The 19,542-nt window shown below is 37.2% G+C and overlaps 2 protein-coding genes across 3 annotated transcripts in view; one reads left to right on the top strand and one right to left on the bottom strand.

Moving 5' to 3' along the window:
* Positions 1 to 205: 205 nt before the first annotated feature.
* On the bottom strand, positions 206 to 6,612 carry LOC120473148 (adhesion G protein-coupled receptor G1). The gene is made up of 13 exons (XM_089129589.1): positions 6,481 to 6,612; positions 5,898 to 6,344; positions 5,717 to 5,765; positions 5,086 to 5,200; positions 4,838 to 4,957; positions 4,635 to 4,751; positions 4,227 to 4,269; positions 4,046 to 4,149; positions 2,733 to 2,851; positions 2,370 to 2,629; positions 2,166 to 2,262; positions 1,816 to 2,081; positions 206 to 782 (listed from the first exon to the last, which is right to left on the bottom strand). The coding sequence occupies exons 1-13, from the start codon at positions 6,518 to 6,520 to the stop codon at positions 664 to 666; spliced, it is 1,896 nt and encodes a 631-aa protein (XP_088985715.1). The 5' UTR covers positions 6,521 to 6,612; the 3' UTR covers positions 206 to 663.
* A 7,830-nt stretch (positions 6,613 to 14,442) lies between these two features.
* The window catches only part of ccdc102a (coiled-coil domain containing 102A), a 66,184-nt gene continuing 61,084 nt past the window's right edge, over positions 14,443 to 19,542 (top strand). The window contains exon 1 of one of the 2 annotated variants that reach the window (XM_039662870.2): positions 14,443 to 14,603. The gene's annotated coding sequence lies outside the window, so the exon portion shown is untranslated. The remainder of the gene's footprint in view (positions 14,604 to 19,542) is intronic. The other variant, XM_039662869.2, reaches the window with a different exon arrangement.

Genomic DNA, 19,542 nt, shown 5'->3' with positions numbered 1-19,542 from the left:
TTTTTGGCAGTTTCTTTGTCTATTTTTGCTCAACCAATAGAAATTGTTACATACGAGGCCAAAGCTCTTGCGCTTTGAGCAAAACAGTGTCCTTCCTGAATTCATCAGTTTTTTATTAAATCGGTTAATGAATGATTCAATAACTCACTAATAATATACAAATGAAGACTTCACTTCCTGGACATTTAAAAGAATAGTAGTTTAATGTTTTCACACAAAAATCAATACAATTCCAAGCAGTCGATATGTGCCACAAAGAGAAAGCTTACTAAAAGACATATATCAAATTAAACACCCAATGGAATATTCAGGTTTTGTTAATCATACACAAACACAAAGCTCTTAAAATATATATATATAAAAAAATTTCTATTAAAAATATTTTTTTCAAGCTCAATGAACATGTATACTGCAAATATTGGTAAAACTTTTTTATATATATACTGTAACCTCAAATATACAAACTCAAAGATTACATACAGCAAAATTACACAAAAATATTGCTGAAACAAGAGTTTCTTGAAAAAAATGAAGCTATTACTTTCACACAAATAAAAAACACAGCATAATAGACCCTTGGGACTGTGTTCTGGAGCACAATGTCACCTGAGAAACATTGAATATTATGACCATGAGATCATTCGACGCAGTAGGCCTACTCACTTATAAAACACCATCTCTGCACTGTAACATAACAGATCCTGTACTGCCCCCATCCAAACTCAATTCACATCTCTTTTTCATCCATTCAAGAATATAGTATCGCAGCATGAGAAAACATCCTGTTTAGATACAGAAACATTGATTATTATTATAATCAATGATTGAGAGTTATAATTCTAAAGGGCTTTTTAACTCTCTGACACAGACCTAATAAGTTACCTACTGTTCCTATTTGATTATATTATATCACACTGACACAACCTGACAAGGCCAGTATTTGATCTATCAGTAACACTGCAGAATACTGTTCCTTCATTAGTGAATATACTACACAGGGACAAAGTTGAGTAACGCACTATTAACATAGTAACTACTATTAACTAACAAGAAACTCTGATTAACAAATTAGTAAGTAAGTACTCAGTTGAATGTGGTAGTTCACAATAGCTAACTACTTTTCATACCTCCCAGAGAACTATACAGGTTCATAATTAACATGAATAATGCATAATTTATAATAAAATATAACGGTATCTCACTGGTAATGACTTAAGTGCTACTACATACTTCTAAAGGAACTACTAATTATTTGAATCAGTATTCTAAAGTGAAAAACATGATATCTACCTAATATTGAATGAAGTCATTGTAAGCTTTTTGTAAGATTTTGAATAGTCATTACTAGTGTGTTCCCATGATCTTCACTTTAAAATACTGATCCAAATAATGAGTAGTTCCTTTAGAAAGATGCAGTAAAAGTTGAGTCATTACTATCCGAAATCTTATAAAAAACTTAAACTGCTTACAATGACTTCAGTCAATAGGTATTTATAAAGCTTTTTACTTTAGAATACTGATCTAAATTATTATTGTATAGTATAGCCTGTATAGTTCTTAGTCTTCAGTGAAGTATGAGGTTACTAACAGTGAACTACCACATTCGACTGAGCGCTAATACTTACTAATTCGTTAATCTTGAGTTTCTTGTTAGTTAATAGTAACTAGAATTTTAGTATGTTACTCAAATTTCTTCCTGCAGTTATTCATTAATGAAGGTACAGTATTCTAAAGTGTGTTTTTTTTTCAGTATTCTAAATTGTCACTTAAATGTTTTAAGTAACAATTATGTATTAATGAAAAAAAAACCCTCACCTTGACAGGCATTAATGCAGAAAAGGAAGAGGGTGGCCTCTGTGAGTAGGACAAAGTTGAAGAGGCCCCACGTTGTGCCAAACAGACAAGTGAGACCCCAGATACTGAGAAAAGCCATGCGCCTCTTCCTCCACTCAGGTCGGTTCTGTATCTTTGTAGCCATAAAGAAAAGCATGACTGCACCAGAGCTCAACACAACTGCCAATAAACCAATATTAATGAAGAAATGGGCCAATCTGCTCCTGTCAGAATCCAACATCCAACATCTAAGTAAAAAAAAAAAAAAAAATTAAATATATATATATATATTCTGCAAACTGCATGGTTACAGCTTAAGTAAGTCTGCTTACATTAAATATAGACTGGTGGCATCTTCACTTGTCACAATATTCCTAAATCCATAAATATCTATAGAGAGCAATCTACAAACTAGTACAGCTGGAATACCTAAAGGGGAAAATAGTATAATTATTGACCTTCATTATAAATTAGGAATTGTAACCGCTTTTGAAAGGGTTCTTAGGACATAACAATTTATGATTTAAATATCTCACCAAAGCCTGCCAAGTAAAAGACCCATGGAGGGAGACATGAGGTGAATTCACAGGACACTAACAAGAACGTGTGAAACATTTCCACAGTCATCCAGCAGAGTGTGCTGAGTAGCGAGTAATGAAAAAAAAATCCTGTTATCTTACAAACTGTTTCATTTCCAGTGTTTGCTAGTGTACTGGTAAGGCTGAAGCACAGGCACAAAAAAAATGTTGCCACCACTAGCCCACGATGCACCAGTAAGGACGGATCCTTCTTTCCTCTGGAGACCAAAGAAACCAATGAAGACAAAACAAGAAATTGAAATAATCAATTGATTCACAATTAGCCAAGCGTTCCATGTAAGCCAATGAAGTCCTAGTTACCTGCGTTTACACAGCCAATAGAGGAGAACCAAACAGCTAACTAAAGACAGGGTGCAGCCCACAGTTGTAATGAACATCAGAGCCTCTAGATGTCGTGTAGTCTTCTGTTTCACTTGTTGCTAAAAAGGAAATGAAGAAATAGACACAGCATTCCACCCTTTTCTATGGTGTAATCCATTGAGCAAACTGTCCCACTGACATCCAAACTTGATAGTATGCACATTAAAGAGGGAAAGGCCATTTATGAAGTAGCCTACATAGGCTAGTCATTTAGAGAATGTCTAATTGAAGAGAATTGGCACTGGCTGGTTCGTTCCGGTTTCTGGACTGGCTGCAGTAACACGTCTCTGTCCATGCGGGGGCGCTCGCGGTCGAGTGCAGAATGAATGGGAGTCAATGGGGTTTCACCCCCAGAAATCCACTTTTCTCAGGATGTAATTTTTTGTCAAGTAATTTGAAAGTTGCATTCAAAAGGGAGGGCTAAGATAATACACTCAGCTGAAAAATTGCATTTTTAAGTTCACTTGTCACTTGTCTAAAAATCCGTTCAAAAATGTGATGACGTCACACAATAGCAGAATGCTAGCGTGTTCTGTTCCGGCCAACAACGGCCTGACCTGTAAAAAATCAAAAGGACATAAGTACTCGTTCATTCGACTTTTGGCCTATAATCTATATTGAACTTGCGGAATCAGCAATAAAATCTATGTTGATTTAACGACAAGCAGGTGAAAGAGACACATTTAGCCGTTTAGCCCCATAGACTCCCATTCATTCTGCACTCGCCCGCAATCACCTCCAGTGGAATTCTAATGGTACTGCAACCAAGATGATACACAATAGGGCTAATAGGAAGTGCCAAGGCTCTCCGTTAGACGGGCTCTGGTAGAGAGAGGTAGTTAGTTCCAACTGTAGTGTGCTTCGGTTAAGTGTTTACTTTTCGGCGCAGTACTACTAACCGGAGCAAAGTAAAATTCCACCGCTGATGAGAAACTAGTTCCTATAAATGTAGGCCTATTGCGATCATTGAGATGCAAGAGTAGTTTGATTTTTAACATTATTCTCTTAAAAGACATTTACATCGATTGTCTGGCGTTATAATTAATTTGCTTTTGGTGTACTGTGGAGTGGGTAAAACTGTTTTTAAATGGCAGGCTAGCAGTTACCATTGACAGCCTAGCACTGGCGAACTATGCAACTGGAACGACTGGATGAAATTTTTTTAAAACTGTCTCCACTGATAAATAACACTAAGGCTAACTTGGAAATGAGGCCTGATGTCCAAAATCCAGAACCACCCCTTTGCTGCTCACCATATGAACAGTGATGTAAGCAAAGTGATTGCAACGGCACTCTGTCTCTGTTACGCTTATGATAACTGTCTCGCAACCCTCTGATCTCCAGGTTACTTCACTGTCTAAAAAGAAAGAATACGAGTTTGAGAAGAACAATCAGTATTTGATAACAGTTGAGTTTGAAGATCTATACACGTACCTTTTCTTGTATCCCATGAAACACATTGTTTAGAGTAGTTAGACTGTGGAGTGCAATAGAAACATCAATATATTTTTAAGAGTCAAGAGGACTTGTTTGTAATTGCACAATTTACACAGGGGAGACTGGGCATGGAAATGCTTGTGAAGAGGTTCAGACTTACAGTAACATGCAAAATGTAGTAAACATAACCATAAACACAAAGTTGAGGGCACCGGGATATTAAAATGCTATTTCATATGCAGAACAATAAATATAAATACACAATAAGTGGCAGTAACAAATACAATAAAAAGAAAAGTGGCAAGAGTAGTAAGTAGTCAATCAGGGCACATGCGCGACAAGCACATGTAAGGCACTTAGACATAGTGACTCTAGAACAGATGATGTACAAAGAAACAGACGTACTGGGAGAGCAGAGTGATTTCTGAACCGGATTCTGACTGGTTCTGGGAGGTTTTGGATAGTCTCATTCTCCATAGAGAGTCCAACTACATAATCCAGAAGAGATGAATCAGACGGCCCCTACACATCACAAATACTGCTGTATCATACTGTACTGCATATGTTGTGATCCATATAATTAATTATGCTTAACAATATTGTCATACCTGAAATAACCTTAGGTCCTTGTAATAAGTACACACTACTTTGGATTTTATCCTAGATATGGATTTTAGGCTTGAGGGAAGATAAACGGAAGGTATCGTATTTGCTACAATCCATTGGGCCTGAAATGTAGCACATTTATCAAAGACTTGGACGTCACTTTGTATACATTCATGTTCTAGAAAGAGACATTCTTGTGAATCAAATGTTATTTCAAATATCCGCTTCTAAAAATATGAATGTCATTTACTGGCAGAGTTGAATTGAGTCCTGTGAAGCCCTCTTCCATCTCAATAACTGTGCTCTGAGCACAAGGTAGATCCACATGACCCGTTGTTCCGGATTTCATCACTACTTCCTCTATCCTGCAAACACACACAAACACACATTTAGACTTGATCACTCTATAACATGTAGCCTATACGCAAATGTTACTTTCTGTACGTAATACCATTTAAGTTATTCTTACATATTCAGACATGAATGGAGCAAAAATACATGATTACACAGGTGCAAGTTTTGTTTAAAGATCCATTCATGCACTTGATCCATGCATTACATAATAGTGAACATATAACTAATAAAGTTACTGCAGAGTTTGTGTTTAACTTCCTGTTTGTGGCTCAACCTCTGTTTTTCACTAAGACTAAGGCTCATCATCATTGCACTCTTACAAGAAAAGAAGAGGTGATATCTGCACGATTGAACACATCAGTTCATAACACTCTTACTACCAAACTAAAATAAAATGAAGTTTAAACTCTGAGCTCAAGCCGAGGCTCGGGTTCGAGCCTCCTCCAAGGACAGCAAGGCAAATTAGTTTATTATTAACCTTTAAGGCTGAATGGGCAGGCAAACTAGTGAAGTGATAATTGGCTTACATGTTTGCTCCTGTGGACTTCTGACTTGCCTCATCACAGAACTTCTCTTCTGTGAGTGGGAAAACAGATTAAATAAACTGAAACCAAACTACTTACATACTCATAAATACTAAACTCAATCAGTGTAACTTTTTATATCTGAAACTTTGACAAAAATTAACATAACATTAAAGGTTCTTACTGCAGTTGATTGAACCCCCTTTAAATGTATATATTTCCATTGCATCGTCCCTGATGATATCACCATGGATGCTGCCTTTCACAATACCAAACACACTAGCATCTTTCTGGTCCCCCTGTGAGAGGTCAGTGCAGCAGGATCCTTGAAGGCCTTTTGGTTCACACAGAGTGTGATTCTTTCCATTCACTTCCACTATCAGCAGGTCCAGCAGCGGCTCCCAGAACACACAGAAATGACTTTGATTTTGAGGAGCGTTTGAACCTAGGTCAATGGATGAAGATCCCGTGCACTTCGCTGTGATCCTGCCCCGAATAGAGAGTGTGCTCTCATTTGCTGAAATCTCAATTTTCTCACAGCCTGTTCTCAAATCATACTTCAGATTTCGGGATGCGTTGCCATGGCGCCATATACCACACATCGTAAAGTCTCTGTCATTCTCTAATGTTGCTAAATGGACAAGAACATTACATGATTTTATGAGAACAAACAAACAAAAGTTACACACTTTTTTGCTTTTGATTTCTACAAATTTCTTCCTGCTACCTTGAATTGTTATTAAATTCTTTAGTGATAACTTTCTTACCCAGACCCAAACTGAACAAAAGACAGGTAATCATCCACATCCTTATGGTTTCTGGATTCTGCTTTATAAATTTTGCCTCAAAAGCAAAAGAGAGAATTCAGTTAAGACGAGATTAAACTCAATGGCATGCCCTAAGTCTTATATTAAATTCAAAAATTCAGACTTGTGTATACCTTTTTGATAAAATTCCATTATTATAATGGTAACACTTTACAATATGGTTCATTAATGTACTAACACTTACCATGAGCAATACATTTGTTAATGTATTTGTTCATTTTTGTTAACGTCAATAAAAATAAAGCTGTTCGTTGTTAGTTCACATGCATTAGCTAATGTTAACAAGATTTTAATAAAGTATTAGTAAACGTTGAAATTAACATTAACAAAGATTAATAAATGCTGTATACATGCAGTTCATCATGATTAGTTCATGCTATATGTTAGCTAACGAACCTTATTGTAAAGTGTTACCATCAATAATAACTAATGAATTTCTTGAGCATTAGTGCAGTATCCTTTATGCATAACATAAAGTCAACTCACATTGTCTGCGAGACTGTGAGGTGTTTGATGAACATCTCCTGATTTGTATCTTGCTTCCTGGTGTCTCGTCTCACTCTCTTATCGCATTTGTTAAATCCCAAGGTGAGTCAACAACAAAGATAAGAGACCAGAACGGCTGCTACAAACAAACGTGTTATTGGTAAAATAAAGCAGAAAATTACGCATTACGTATTCTTTACCCGCATATAGAAGACATATAATACTTTCCTCTCAGTCGATCGTGAGAAACATATGCTCTTTACAGACTTCAACCCAAGCTGTCAGGGTGTTCAATTCAACCACACTCTCAGACCACACCTAAAATTCTTATTAATAGCAGAGCAACACAATTAGACACATAACAACTAACCTAAATGCACCCCCTCATAAGAACATATACAGTAAATGGAAACAAAATAGATGGTAGAATATACGTACAAATTAAAGTTTGGCTTTTGACAATTAGAACTAATAACATCAAAGCAACGAAAACTGGCCTGATAGGTCTCTCTCTCTCTCTCTCTCTCTCTCTCTCTCTCTCTCTCTCTCTCTCTCTCTCTCTCTCTCTCTCTCTCTCTCTCTCTCTCTCTCTCTCTCTGTCTCTCTGTGGCCATTCAAGTGAAAGTAAAGTCACAGTTAAAGTTTCCTGACTGTGATAATGTACTGATCTTGTCTTCCATGAATATAATGTACCATTAATCTTCTTTGGCAGGAAAGTGGAGTGTGTGAAATGTGTGTATTTTGGGACAGAGTTGCTGGATAGAGTATAGTACAGGTGTGGTATATTTCTTATGTGTCCCTGCTTTATAATAATTTCAGAGAAGAGCATGGAAAAACAAGTCATTTATTTCCAGCAATAGGAGGTGGTCCATGTTGTGTTTAGGATGGGTGTGTTCTGATGAACCATCTCCAGGAAGAAAACATAATGTAATCCCAGGAGGAAGCTCTGGCAAATCTTAATTCTGCACGGTTGAAATAAAACTCATGCTAACAAAACTATTGAAAAGTCATTTTTCACCTTTTTATGTTACACCAAAAAGTGTTCAATACAATCTTATTTTTAAACAACTAATACCAAACTTATTTCTAAACTTTATAGCCTATAATTTAGGCTAAACTTTACTATTTATTATCATTTACATTTTTTTTTTTTTTTTTACAAATGCAAAAGGCCAAAAGGTCAAAGAAAACTGTAAATAAAAAGTATGTTATTACACTCAAAGAGTTGTGCAACTTCATTGCAAGGTCAATGAGAGATCCATCCTATCTCAACATCTTCATGTTGGGTCCAGCCTGATGACTTATTAGTCCACATACAGGCAAAGTTGTCTCTTTGGTGTGCCGGATCCAGCCTTGAAAGCTCTCTCCCAGTGGCGTAACTTTGTTTTAAAAAGTGGGTGGGACATGTGTGTAAATGAATGAATCACGTGACACGTGAATAAAAACATAGATCCGACTTTACAACATGTCCAGTGGCAGTGGAAATAGCCTATACAGAAAGTCCTGTAAAATTAAACGAATAAATTGACCTAATAATATGAATAAAAATTATATAAACAAAAATATACATAAAAGTTTTAAAAGTAAATTAACTATTAGGCCAGAATTTTGATAACTGATTTTTTGCGGAACGCACGATTAAAATTTAAATTGGCTTATAGCCTCTCCATTGTACACACAAACTGCTATACAATTAAACGAATAAATGGGCCCAATAATATAAATAAAGATTAAAAAAAGTATAAACAAAAATGTAAAAAAATAAAGGCCTACATAAACATTTTAAAAGTAAATTTAAAAAGTAAATTAACTATTAGGCCAACATCTTGATAGCTAAACTTTTGCACAGCGCGCACAAATAAAATAAAATTAGCCTATGCTTATATCAATTGTACCAAAATAAAATGCTGTAAAATTAAACGAATCAATGAGCCTAATTATATATAAATAAAAATATACAGGTTATAGGCATACTGTCAGGGGCGGGTCCACGTGGTGGCCAGGGGGGGCACCGGCCCCCCCTGAAATTCGATTGGCCACCCCAGGTGCCCCCCCTATAAGATGTCTTGTGATTGGTTCATTTTACGGCCAAACAGTTTATAGACTCTACGGAAGTTTGTGATTCAAAGAAGTGCAGCGCCAGAGAAACAACGGTCAACATATTATTACTAATGCTGCGTTGCGTAGTGTGAGCGGAAAGTGAACGTGTTCGCCGGGCTGGTCATGTTAGCGCGAAGGTAGCTGTGCATCCCGGCAACGTCAGTCCCCTCATCAGAGCGGTGTTTTCAGCGGCTGGACTGAAGCATTTGTTTACACTCGACGCGTCCGCAAGCACGCGCAGTCTGCAGAGACTCGCGCTCACGCGCTGAAGTGGCAGGCGAAAGTGTAAACAAGGCTTGAGGGTCACCATACAGGTTGCGGTCGCGTCTGACCCCAGATCATGTCATCAACATGCTTATCTTTCTCAACAAAAATCAGTAGACTGGAGCAGAAGTTGTATGCGAGTTATTTTTTATGAAGCTTAAAGTAGCCCATAGAAAGTAGCCTAGCCTAATTGATTGTCAGGTAGGCTAATCTCTCTCACCCTTTCTCGACTCCGTGCCTTATGAGTTTCATGTTGACAAAACCTGTCAGATCTAAATGTTATTATATCTTCAAATTTAGCCTAACCAAACGCCCAGTTTAACTGCCACAAGTTGATCATCTTGTAATAAAGATCTAATCGAGGAAAAACACGCTTTATTTTTGTATTTTCATTGCATTTTTAATTTATAAAAAGTGAAATATAATAAATTTGAATATAAAAATATTAATGATTAATCGATAGTCGATCGTTAATTCTTCCGACGATCGACTAAGAAAATTTAATCGAATGCCCATCCCTAGTTCAGTCAAAGTTTAATAAAACACAATAAAAGTATAATACGCTGGGCGCTATCAAACAAATTAATAAACACTGTCATGGTGATTTTGCATATTTTGTATCAGTTTATTTTGTGACAGTGAGTGACCACATTATAATAATTGTCTGGTGACACGTACGTTACTTGTTAATGCATGAGAGTAAGACAGTTAGATAGTCAGTTAAATTGTGAGTCCTAACTTAGTAATTTCTACGTGAAATGACAGCCCTAGAAATGACATGGATGCATTCTGTGCATTTCATTCACAATTTGAATTGTTTTTGTTGATATTGAGAATAACAGACAAACATAAGTGTTTCTTTTTTGAAGGCAGGGAAGAGAGCAGTGCCAAGCCATGAAAAGAAGTAAAGATATAGGGAGTTTCTTTAAAAAAAAAAAAAAAAAAAACACAAGTGTGAGGCAGAAGCAACTGAAGAAAATGTCAGGCAGCAAGAAAAATTGTCACTGGAACAGAATCAGCCAGCAAGGAATCAACAGGCCAGACAGACAGTGATTAATTATTATTATTTGAAAGAGATTGTGAATAAAACTACTGTATATTGTAATGGCAAAACTAATTAAAAGAAAATAGTTGACCTTGTTTCTGCTTCTAGGGTTTTAAAATTGCTCATTATTAAAATTGCTTTTATTTTATAAACTTGTTAGTTTTATAAAAACACTAAAAATAATAAACACTGGCTCTCAAATTTAACTTAATGGACAGGGATGCCAAAACTAAATTAATCAAAAAATGTGCTTTATTACTACATTTGTTTACAAGTAACTTTATTCAAGTTAAAAAAATAATACAAATCAATAGGATTTATGTATTATACTGTAGAATTTAGCTTTTTTTTTCGGTCACTGGTGGCCACCCCATTTGGAGGCAGTGCCCCAGCATGGCCCCCCCACTAAAAATGCTCTAGACACGCCCCTGCATACTGTAGGCTACATCAACGTTTTTAAAAGTATGCTAAATGAACTATTAGGCCAAAATTCGTGTAACTGATCTTTTGCGCAGAGTGCACATGGATTGCTTATGTTTTCAAACCTTTTAAAAAAAGAAAGAAAGAAAGAAAACGAATTGCTTTCCTTATCTACAGTTCTTTTGAGTTCACCTTCAAGAACACAAGTTTGGACAATGTCTGAGGATTCAGACTCATGCCGTGGTTGCGGAGAAAACCCTCTCTGCCCTCTGCCAGACTCGTGGTGTGAGGTGAGCGGAGCAAATTGGAGCGGGAATAGATACACTGTAACCGCGCCACCGATCGCAGGCGGCAATGAGCACTTTGATCACTTGAATTAAAACACAACGTATTTCAGGGCTAGATCGCTTCTTTTATTTTATAAACGAATGAAATGAATGGTCTGCCAGTTGGAGATGTTTTATTTATTTCTACTGTTAGCTATCCGTGCCGCGAGAGCTTTTAAAAAGTGGTGGGGACAAAATCGACCCTGGCAAAAAGTGGTGGGGACATGTCCCACCCGTCCCACCCGCAAATTACGCCCCTGCTCTCTCCACACCTTGGACTTTCTCGTACTCATCCTCTTCCTCCTTATCCACCACCTCTTACACATACTCTTCCTCCTCCTCTTTTTATGATTGCTTACACACAGCTGGATTGTTTGCCGTCAGATTCTGTTCCCCCCATGGTTTCTTACAAAATGAGGTTCTAATGACATCAGCTTAGCGCCGATAGTTGTCAGCTCGCTGACAGCTCTGTTGTGCTTTTGGATGACTCGAGTTCAAATCGTGGCTCTTGGATTTTCCAGATCTTTTCTCATACTTTGCTTCCAGTTTAAAACTGTCCTATTGTGATAAAAAAACTGGTTTAATTCCCCTGAATCTCGAGGGAATAAAACCATCTTTTAAGCCACTACATTAGCGTCTCATATTATATGGGTGGGGGAGAACAGATTCCTACTGCTGGATTGATTGTGATACAAAAGTGAGCCTTTTGGGCAGCTCGCTGACATCTAGGACTGTTGTGCTTTAGGGTGACCCGAGTTCAAATACTGGCTCTAGACTTTTCCTAAACCCGTCTCCCACTTTGCTCCCTTTATATGGTAGGTTCCTCTATTGCAGCTCTTTTGACCTTTCTCGAGCTTCATACATTTTTTATGTCTGGTGCAAAAGATGTTTAAAGTTCCCTTTAAAAATACTTTCTTAACAACTCGAAACATGATATGAATGTACATTTCCTGCAGAAATTGTGAGTGGGTGCCTGCAGTGGCAAAACTCGCCACTCGGGGGTGTGGTAGCCAACCCGCCACTCGGGGGTGTGGTAGGGTGTGGTAGCCAACATGATTGCACGTATCAACCACCATGTCTGTACGATGTTGTTGAGTTTAAATATGGCTTCGAAACAAAAATGCCAGTCCTTATCCATTTATAAAATGGATTACATATATAAAATTGCCACCTCTGTGTTGCTATTTGTGAGTATGAATCAACGAGGCCGTAGGCACGGAAGGAGAGCAAGAGGCCATGGAAGAGTGGCCTGAGGAAGAGTGTGTGTGGTGGAGGAGCTGCAGCAGCAAGAGTTTCAAATGAAATTCAGGCAACAATTATTGACCATGTCATAAATTATGGGTCAATGTGACAAAGGGTCCAGCCCATTCTCAGTCGGAGCTGTTTTTCAGCTTTACTGTATTGCCCTGTTAGCATAACATAACAAACTGTGTAATTCAGATGTTCTATCAATCCCATTTATGTGACTGTCATACAGTTATGTCAATTTTGACATGCTTTTTGCTTTTACTTTATAGAATCCACACATTATCACACACTGGTGGCAGAGAAAAGATATTTAGCATTGAACAGGAGTCTGCCACTGTAGATATGGTAGTGGCAAACAATGCAATCAGACTGTGTGAAATCCATGCAGTAATTGCAGATCAGGGAACACTTAGAAATATAAGTGTGAGTTGGCAACTAGATCGAGTTCTTAGACGAAACCATGTCAGAATTAAGCAGCTGCACAGAGTTTCATTTTAAAGAAACTGACAACGTAAAGGAGGCACGTTTCCAGTATGTGCAGGTACAGATTTTTTTTATTGCAATACCTTGTTTAATTGCATGCAACTGGAATAATTTGCTCTATGAATGTGGTCTTTCTTAGAGACTTGATGCTGAATGGGCACATAACAATTTTTTTTGGATTTGTGTGTAAAGTTTTGAAAATGTGTATAAGCAGTTGAAAAAAAAAAAAAACTACAGTACAGGAATGTAGCCTACATTCAGATATTGTAGATTTGTATGTGGTTATGATGTGTTCGCTCTGTTATTACTGAGGATATGGTTCCCCCTAGAGGACGTTTAGGTCACTTTTAGGAATTTTGTTTTTCTTCAGCATGTTTCTGTATAGCCCTAGATATAGCGTTGCATATAGCTGTTTTTGTCAGTTTGATAACCTCTGTGTATGTGTTCTTACAATGTGAATGAATTTGGCTTTGCTTTGCTTTAATTTCTTTAATTTGCCTTGGATCCTGTTCTTTCTACAAAATGTATGTTCCACCCATTCTCTTGTGATTTGCTCCAAATAAACCCAGTCACACTGACAGATTTTCTCCCTCTGCTACCAATTACATTGCTCTTTACACCCCTTCTGTCTCTCACTATATCCACCCAGTAGGGGGGGATTTTCAGAACAGAGATGGACCCCTCCTGATGATAGGATAGAGAAAGATGTAGCTGCTTTGGCAGGTGGCCTTATCTGCTGTCTGCACGGTTTGTTAATGGGTAATCTACGCTGCCACTATCAATGAGATCAAACCTTAAGCTTTGGAAATGGTTCACAAGTTTGTGGCGCTGAAGCTAAAGAGATTCAAATACAGTGCTGTTTTGTTACAGGCTGAGGTCATAAAATGTGTCTGGACCTTTTCCTGGACCTTTTTGTTTGTGTTAAATGAGACAACATGTATACACTGAATCATTGAATACAATCTAATTAGCTTAAAACAATATAAATACAAACAACAAAATCAGCATCATAATACATATTTAACCTCCTTCCACATGTGCACAATCCATTGTGTTAACCCTATGAAGTCTGTATCATTTTTGATAGGCCTACATGAAGGCTTCTACAAATACAAAACTTTGCTTTTCTATGTATCTTTGGCCCTCTTGGGAGTTCATACATTTCAGCAAGTAAACAGCTTCTTCTTCTTCTTCTTTTTTTTGGTGTCAAATCTTTAGCGATTTCATAAATTAAATGGCAGAGTGACATTTATATTGTGTTAATTTCTCAGGATGAACAGGATGAAGATTTTCTGTCATATTTATATTTTCTTTATGTTTCATTGCAGTTTTAGTAAAACTAGTGTTTTGGCATATACACACTATGTAACATTGTTACATTTCTGTAAGGCACTGTCAGTTTTCTCATATATTTTTTGGGCAAAATGCAGGTTATTGTAGGCTAGCCTATATGGTGTGTTGACAAAATGCTTCCAGGCTGGAAGTTTGGTGACGGTGAAGGCGCCGCCTCCGTTCTGTTCTGTTATCCCTCCCTTTCTTCCATCCTCCGCTCACATTGCTCTTTCCTTCGGTGGGAAAATTCCTGCTGGAACATCCACGGTGGATTTGAACTCGGGAATTGTAGTGGAAAAGCAGAATTCTGCAAAACACGCCAGAGGATTTCCTCGCATGTTCTTCCTCATATTGTTCAGGTATGTGCACGTTCTAATTGCATGATCAGAGAGACGTATTGTTGTGAATTATCCAAACAGCGGTGTCGAGTGACATTCAACACGATATAAATGTGCTCGCAGACATCGTTGTATACACGCTGAACTTCCCAAATATACAGTTTACCCGTAAATTGCTACGCTGTTTACCTTGAAAGCCGACGTGTTGCTGTTACAAACAGTATCTTGTAACGTTTAGTCACGTCGTTGGAAATGTAGTATAGATCCTGTGTGAAAAAGAACTGTTGTGGAGGGCGAAGTAGAAAAGTTTCATCGTCGTTAGTCTTTTTATTGTTGTTTTTGAATCAGACTTAATAAATGCATTGTTTATTTGATCTTAAAAAAAGTGAGTGATAAGCTTAAAATTGATTGAATATAAGTTACAGTTGGACTATGTGGAACAAAGTCCACTTCCTATGCAAGCCATAGTCATTCATTCATGTTGAATGGCATGTTACAGACTTAAATGTAACCCAGTGACTCAAAGCCATTCAAATGTAGACTTTTGTGGGGTTGTGGATGTATGCTTTTCAGAAAGAATGCATCATTTATTTAGTTTCTTAAGGCCTGTAATGCAACTCCCTCCCTCTGTCAAACTTACTGTAGGCCTACATAACTTTGTCACCAACTGGCTAATGACAGTTGAAAATAGGGCTTTTAAGACCACGACATCTGTTTTCCTCTGGTCTGGGTTGTCCCCTTTAACTCCCAGTTGTAAAAGAGGCAGGTGAAAAAGAAGAAGAAAAAACAGGGCTTCCTCTACACAAAAACAGTGTTAATTGGAGGTCACAAAAGTTCAATAATGCCACAGCACAGTGCTCACTTTTTCCACACTCGAAATAGCAATTCTGTGACCGCAGAGAAGTACATTTTGGTGATATATCCCCTAATAGCTGTCTGAGGAGTTTATCCGACTAATTTATAGTTATCCAAGAATATTGATTTGCTTCCTAAAAACAACACGCATGCACCCGAAATGATGATTTGTAAATTATATGGCCTTTATTGTATGGTTGGGACTGAAGTTTCACATTTGTTTTGTTTTTTTTCTCTCGTGTCTGTCTTCTTGTTTTTTTTTTTCAACTTTTTTTAAAGGAATGTTCTAGAATCCCACATCTGGAGCACTCTAGGCACCCACAGATATAGTGATTTCTTCTTGCTCCTCTGCATCACTGCATTAAGGAGGAACAGTCAAGGCCACACTGAGCCTGGCCCTGTGGCCACCCTAACCACAACCATCCCAACTGCAATCGCAATGACCAGTTATGTTGTCAGGACCAGATTGAGTTTGAATATAGTTTGTCAGTTCCAAGGATGTTGGGCTTGGTGCATAAATGTCTCTCTGTCTTCGGATTTTTTCAAAATAGTTAACAGAAAATTAACATTTTAGCATTGTTTTTATCATTCCAAACCTGCATTACTTTGTTCTTTGAAACAAATAATTTAATATTTTTACTTTAAACATATATTTATAATACAAGGCCAGTTTTGGTGATCATAGCTGTTAAGCTCCAATAATTTACATTAAAAGCACCATCAAAATATTCCATGCTGTATTTTCTAATATTTTTATATTACTGGTATTTGATCAAGCTATTTGATAGCTTTGTGTAACGAACAGATTCATGTCATTATTCAATGACAGTGTTCCCCTCCAGTGGGTTGTTAAAGGATTAGTTCACTTTTGAAAAAACTTAAGCTGATAATTTACTCACCCCCACGTCATCCAAGATGTCCATGTCTTTCTTTCTTCAGTCGAAAAGAAATTAAGGTTTTTGATGAAAACATTCCAGGATTTTTCTCCATATTATGCACTTTACTGGTAACCAAACGTTCAAGGTCCAAAAGACAGTTTCAGTGCAAACTGCTAACTGCAAACTGTTCAAAGTGCTTTAAACGATTCCAGACGATGAATAAGGGTCTTATCAAGTGAAACGATCGCTCATTTAAAAAAAAAATAACAAAGTTTAAGTTTTATAAGCTCAAATGGTCCCCTTGCTCTTTTCTTCGATGCGCGTTAGTGACTCTCCTATTTGAACTCGTTCATCAAAATGAACAAATCTTTTTTTCGTGTCAATTTGTTCATTTCGTTCGTTGAATGAACCAAATGACACAAAAAAAGATTCATTCATTTTGATAAACGAGTTCGAACAGGAGAGTCACGGGGGTGAGTAAATTATCAGAAAAAGTTTTTTTTAAAAGTGAACTACTCCTATAAGGCCACAACTGCTCTGACAGGATCAGTGATTTTTAAACAAGCAATTGAATCTACTGTAAATTGTGACATAGATTTTAATCTTGTACTCTGGATTCAACACACGTTGTGTGGAGTGGACTATTTTAAATATTTTTTAGTCATTCTTGGTTCTTAACAGATGAATTACTATTTTATATTCTTATGCTATTTTGTCTAAATAAAATAAAATATATATTTTTAAATCAATAATTTTAAATGCCACAAGTGCATTTATGCATCACACTATTATAATGTACATAATGAAAAAAAGATATACATTTTACACTTGCTAATGATTTACAAAAGACTCTTAAATTAACATTTGATGACGGCAAACATAATCTAAATGAAAAAATAAGGAACATGAGCCAATTAAATATCCAGTATCGGCAATATGGTACCACTACACAGTATTGTGTGCTTCCATGTTGAATATTTTACTGAAAAATAACAGCAGGCAAGTTTGAAACAATATGAGCATTAATAAATAATGGCAGAATTGTCATTTTGGGTGAGCTATTTCTTTAAGATCAAAACAGCACAGAAAACTGGCAGTGTTTGTGTATAAAGGAGATCTTTCTGTATACAGGTGTGTCGACGGCCTTCATCATCTTGATTTAATTGCACATCTTGTTTTGGTCTGGAGGTCAGACCTGCCAGACTCCCCCCTCCCTTTCAACTGTCAACCTGGTAGTGGTCAGCAGATGGTGGATTGCTTTGTGAAATACCTCCGTAAGCCACCAAGCCTCCCTCCTTCTCAAGGAATTCGCTTCACTGATGGTAGTGCTAGTACACCAAGCATGGAGGCAGCTAGCCAGACAGATGGAAGGTGAAAAAGCACTATTGCCCCTTATGCATATCTTTTCACTGAAAAGAGAGCAAATGTATTGTGAATGGTTGCTATGGCGACCTCGCATTTTCAGACGACTCGGACCCATCTGCTTGCAGGCAGCACGTAGACCGAGAAAGAGAGTGGCAGGGATTTTCTTATAGGGTTTTGTGTACGTGCTCGTGTTTGCTTTTTGATTGTGAGAAGCTGCTATCTGTCTAAGCTCACGTACGAAAACCACATCCTTATTTTCGTTTCAAGAGCAGTACTTTTTAACGTAGGGCAGCTAAATCAAACCGGTGTTTTTTTTATGGTAAAATGTTTTGTATTGTTTTTATGTTATGGTCAGGTTTTCTTTGTCTAAGAGCTTTCGCAGAGACACAGCTTCTCTAGCTTACATGCTGAATTGACAGTGTACCTACAGTCATTGCTTGTTACAAGCATTCTGGTGGTCCACACCCATCCCCTAACCTCACTTTTAAAATCTCCTAGCTCCTTTTTTTTTTCTGGTTCCCAGACCACTCTCTTTCATGAGCTGTAATCGGTTGTGATAGTTTTGGAACGCTGGCTGTGACCGAAATGTTTCTGTTTCACACAGTTCAGGGATGTTTCTTGACAGAATGAAATGGCCTGGTCCTCCTAAATGATTGATTAATCTCTGAATGTGAAATACAAACTCCTTCATAGCAGATCTGCAGGACACCAAACTACGGTCTTCGAAGTAGGTTCCTACGATCTGACAGCCCTCCTGAGGTACCTCACACCCCCACCGTGATAATTACGGCCAACTCTTGAGGTCTGCGTGACCGCAGATCTTTTATTCGGTCTCTTGACAGTCTTTGGCATCAGATAAAGTTTCACATACCCTGGCTGTTTTATAAAGTCGAGTTGAGGGTCAGGATTAATCTTTGTGGAAGGTCCTAATTTGAAGTGGCAGCCAAGCTCATGATTAGCATTTGTGTGATGCACTGTGGTTTGGTGTGATTAATACTATTGTGCTGTGTTGAAGCCTAAAAAGGTTGTGAAAGTCAAGATGATTTTTTACACTTATGCTGCACTTTTTTTGTGTCTTTGATTTAAATTGACGTTTCTACCTGCAGAGGCAGCAGACACAATGCATGATTAGCACTTTTGAAAGTTTATTGGTTGGAAAACATCAAGTCAGTTTTAAATGGCAGCATGGGCTTGCCTTTGGTCTAAAGTTAATGGTAGTATGTATTATTTCCAAAAAGTAAAGTATATTTTACATATTTGTGAAAGATATTAACAATTAATTCATGTTTATTATATTTTGGGGAGTCGCAACATTATAGGCAGTGAAACTTTAAAAAATATGATTATTCATTATGATATCAGGATTCTGGATGTGATCAAATTGAACACCATATTTTTTGTATGGGTTTTTCCGGCATTGGGCTTATTCATTGTCTGGAGCTTCATTTAAACATTTAGCCAAACACATCTTTGAATGATTTCACTCATACATCCATGTGGTATTGTATATTTCAAGAGGTTAAATCTGTTCCATGGTGATTGTTGTTTTTTTTTTTTTCTCATACGCATAACTCCAAATAATGTGGATTAATTAAAGGGAAGAGCCTTAGAATTGTCTTTTTCCTTTATTAAATATCCATGGAATGGGAGGATAAGGTCTGTCAGCTCTAAATTTGATGCATGGGGTTTGGATTAGGATATTCGATAAGAAACACTGCATTCTTACATATTGTCGCCAGATACCTGGACTCAATATTTTTCTTTCTTTTTTTCCCCACCCTAATTTATGTGTGTGGAGAATAAATGTTCTATTCAGAATTGCCTCATTCATGCACTAAGAGTGTTCTGTCCTGTTATGAACC

Source organism: Pimephales promelas, chromosome 1, assembly GCF_988280905.1.
Source record: "Pimephales promelas chromosome 1, fPimPro1.hap1.1, whole genome shotgun sequence".
In the NCBI taxonomy this organism is placed as follows: Eukaryota; Metazoa; Chordata; class Actinopteri; order Cypriniformes; family Leuciscidae; genus Pimephales; species Pimephales promelas.
Note: the sequence above shows the minus strand (reverse complement) of the source record. Positions and strands in the feature narration are given on the sequence as shown.

Coding starts and splice junctions, on each gene's coding strand:
- LOC120473148 (XM_089129589.1), bottom strand. CDS start 6,520: ATGTGGATGATTACCTGTCTTTTGTTCAGTTTGGGTCTGG. Junction 4,752..4,837: donor AGGACCTAAGGTTATTTCAG/GTATGACAATAT, acceptor TGTGATGTGTAG/GGGCCGTCTGATTCATCTCT. Junction 2,263..2,369: donor CTTTTACTTGGCAGGCTTTG/GTGAGATATTTA, acceptor TTTCCCCTTTAG/GTATTCCAGCTGTACTAGTT.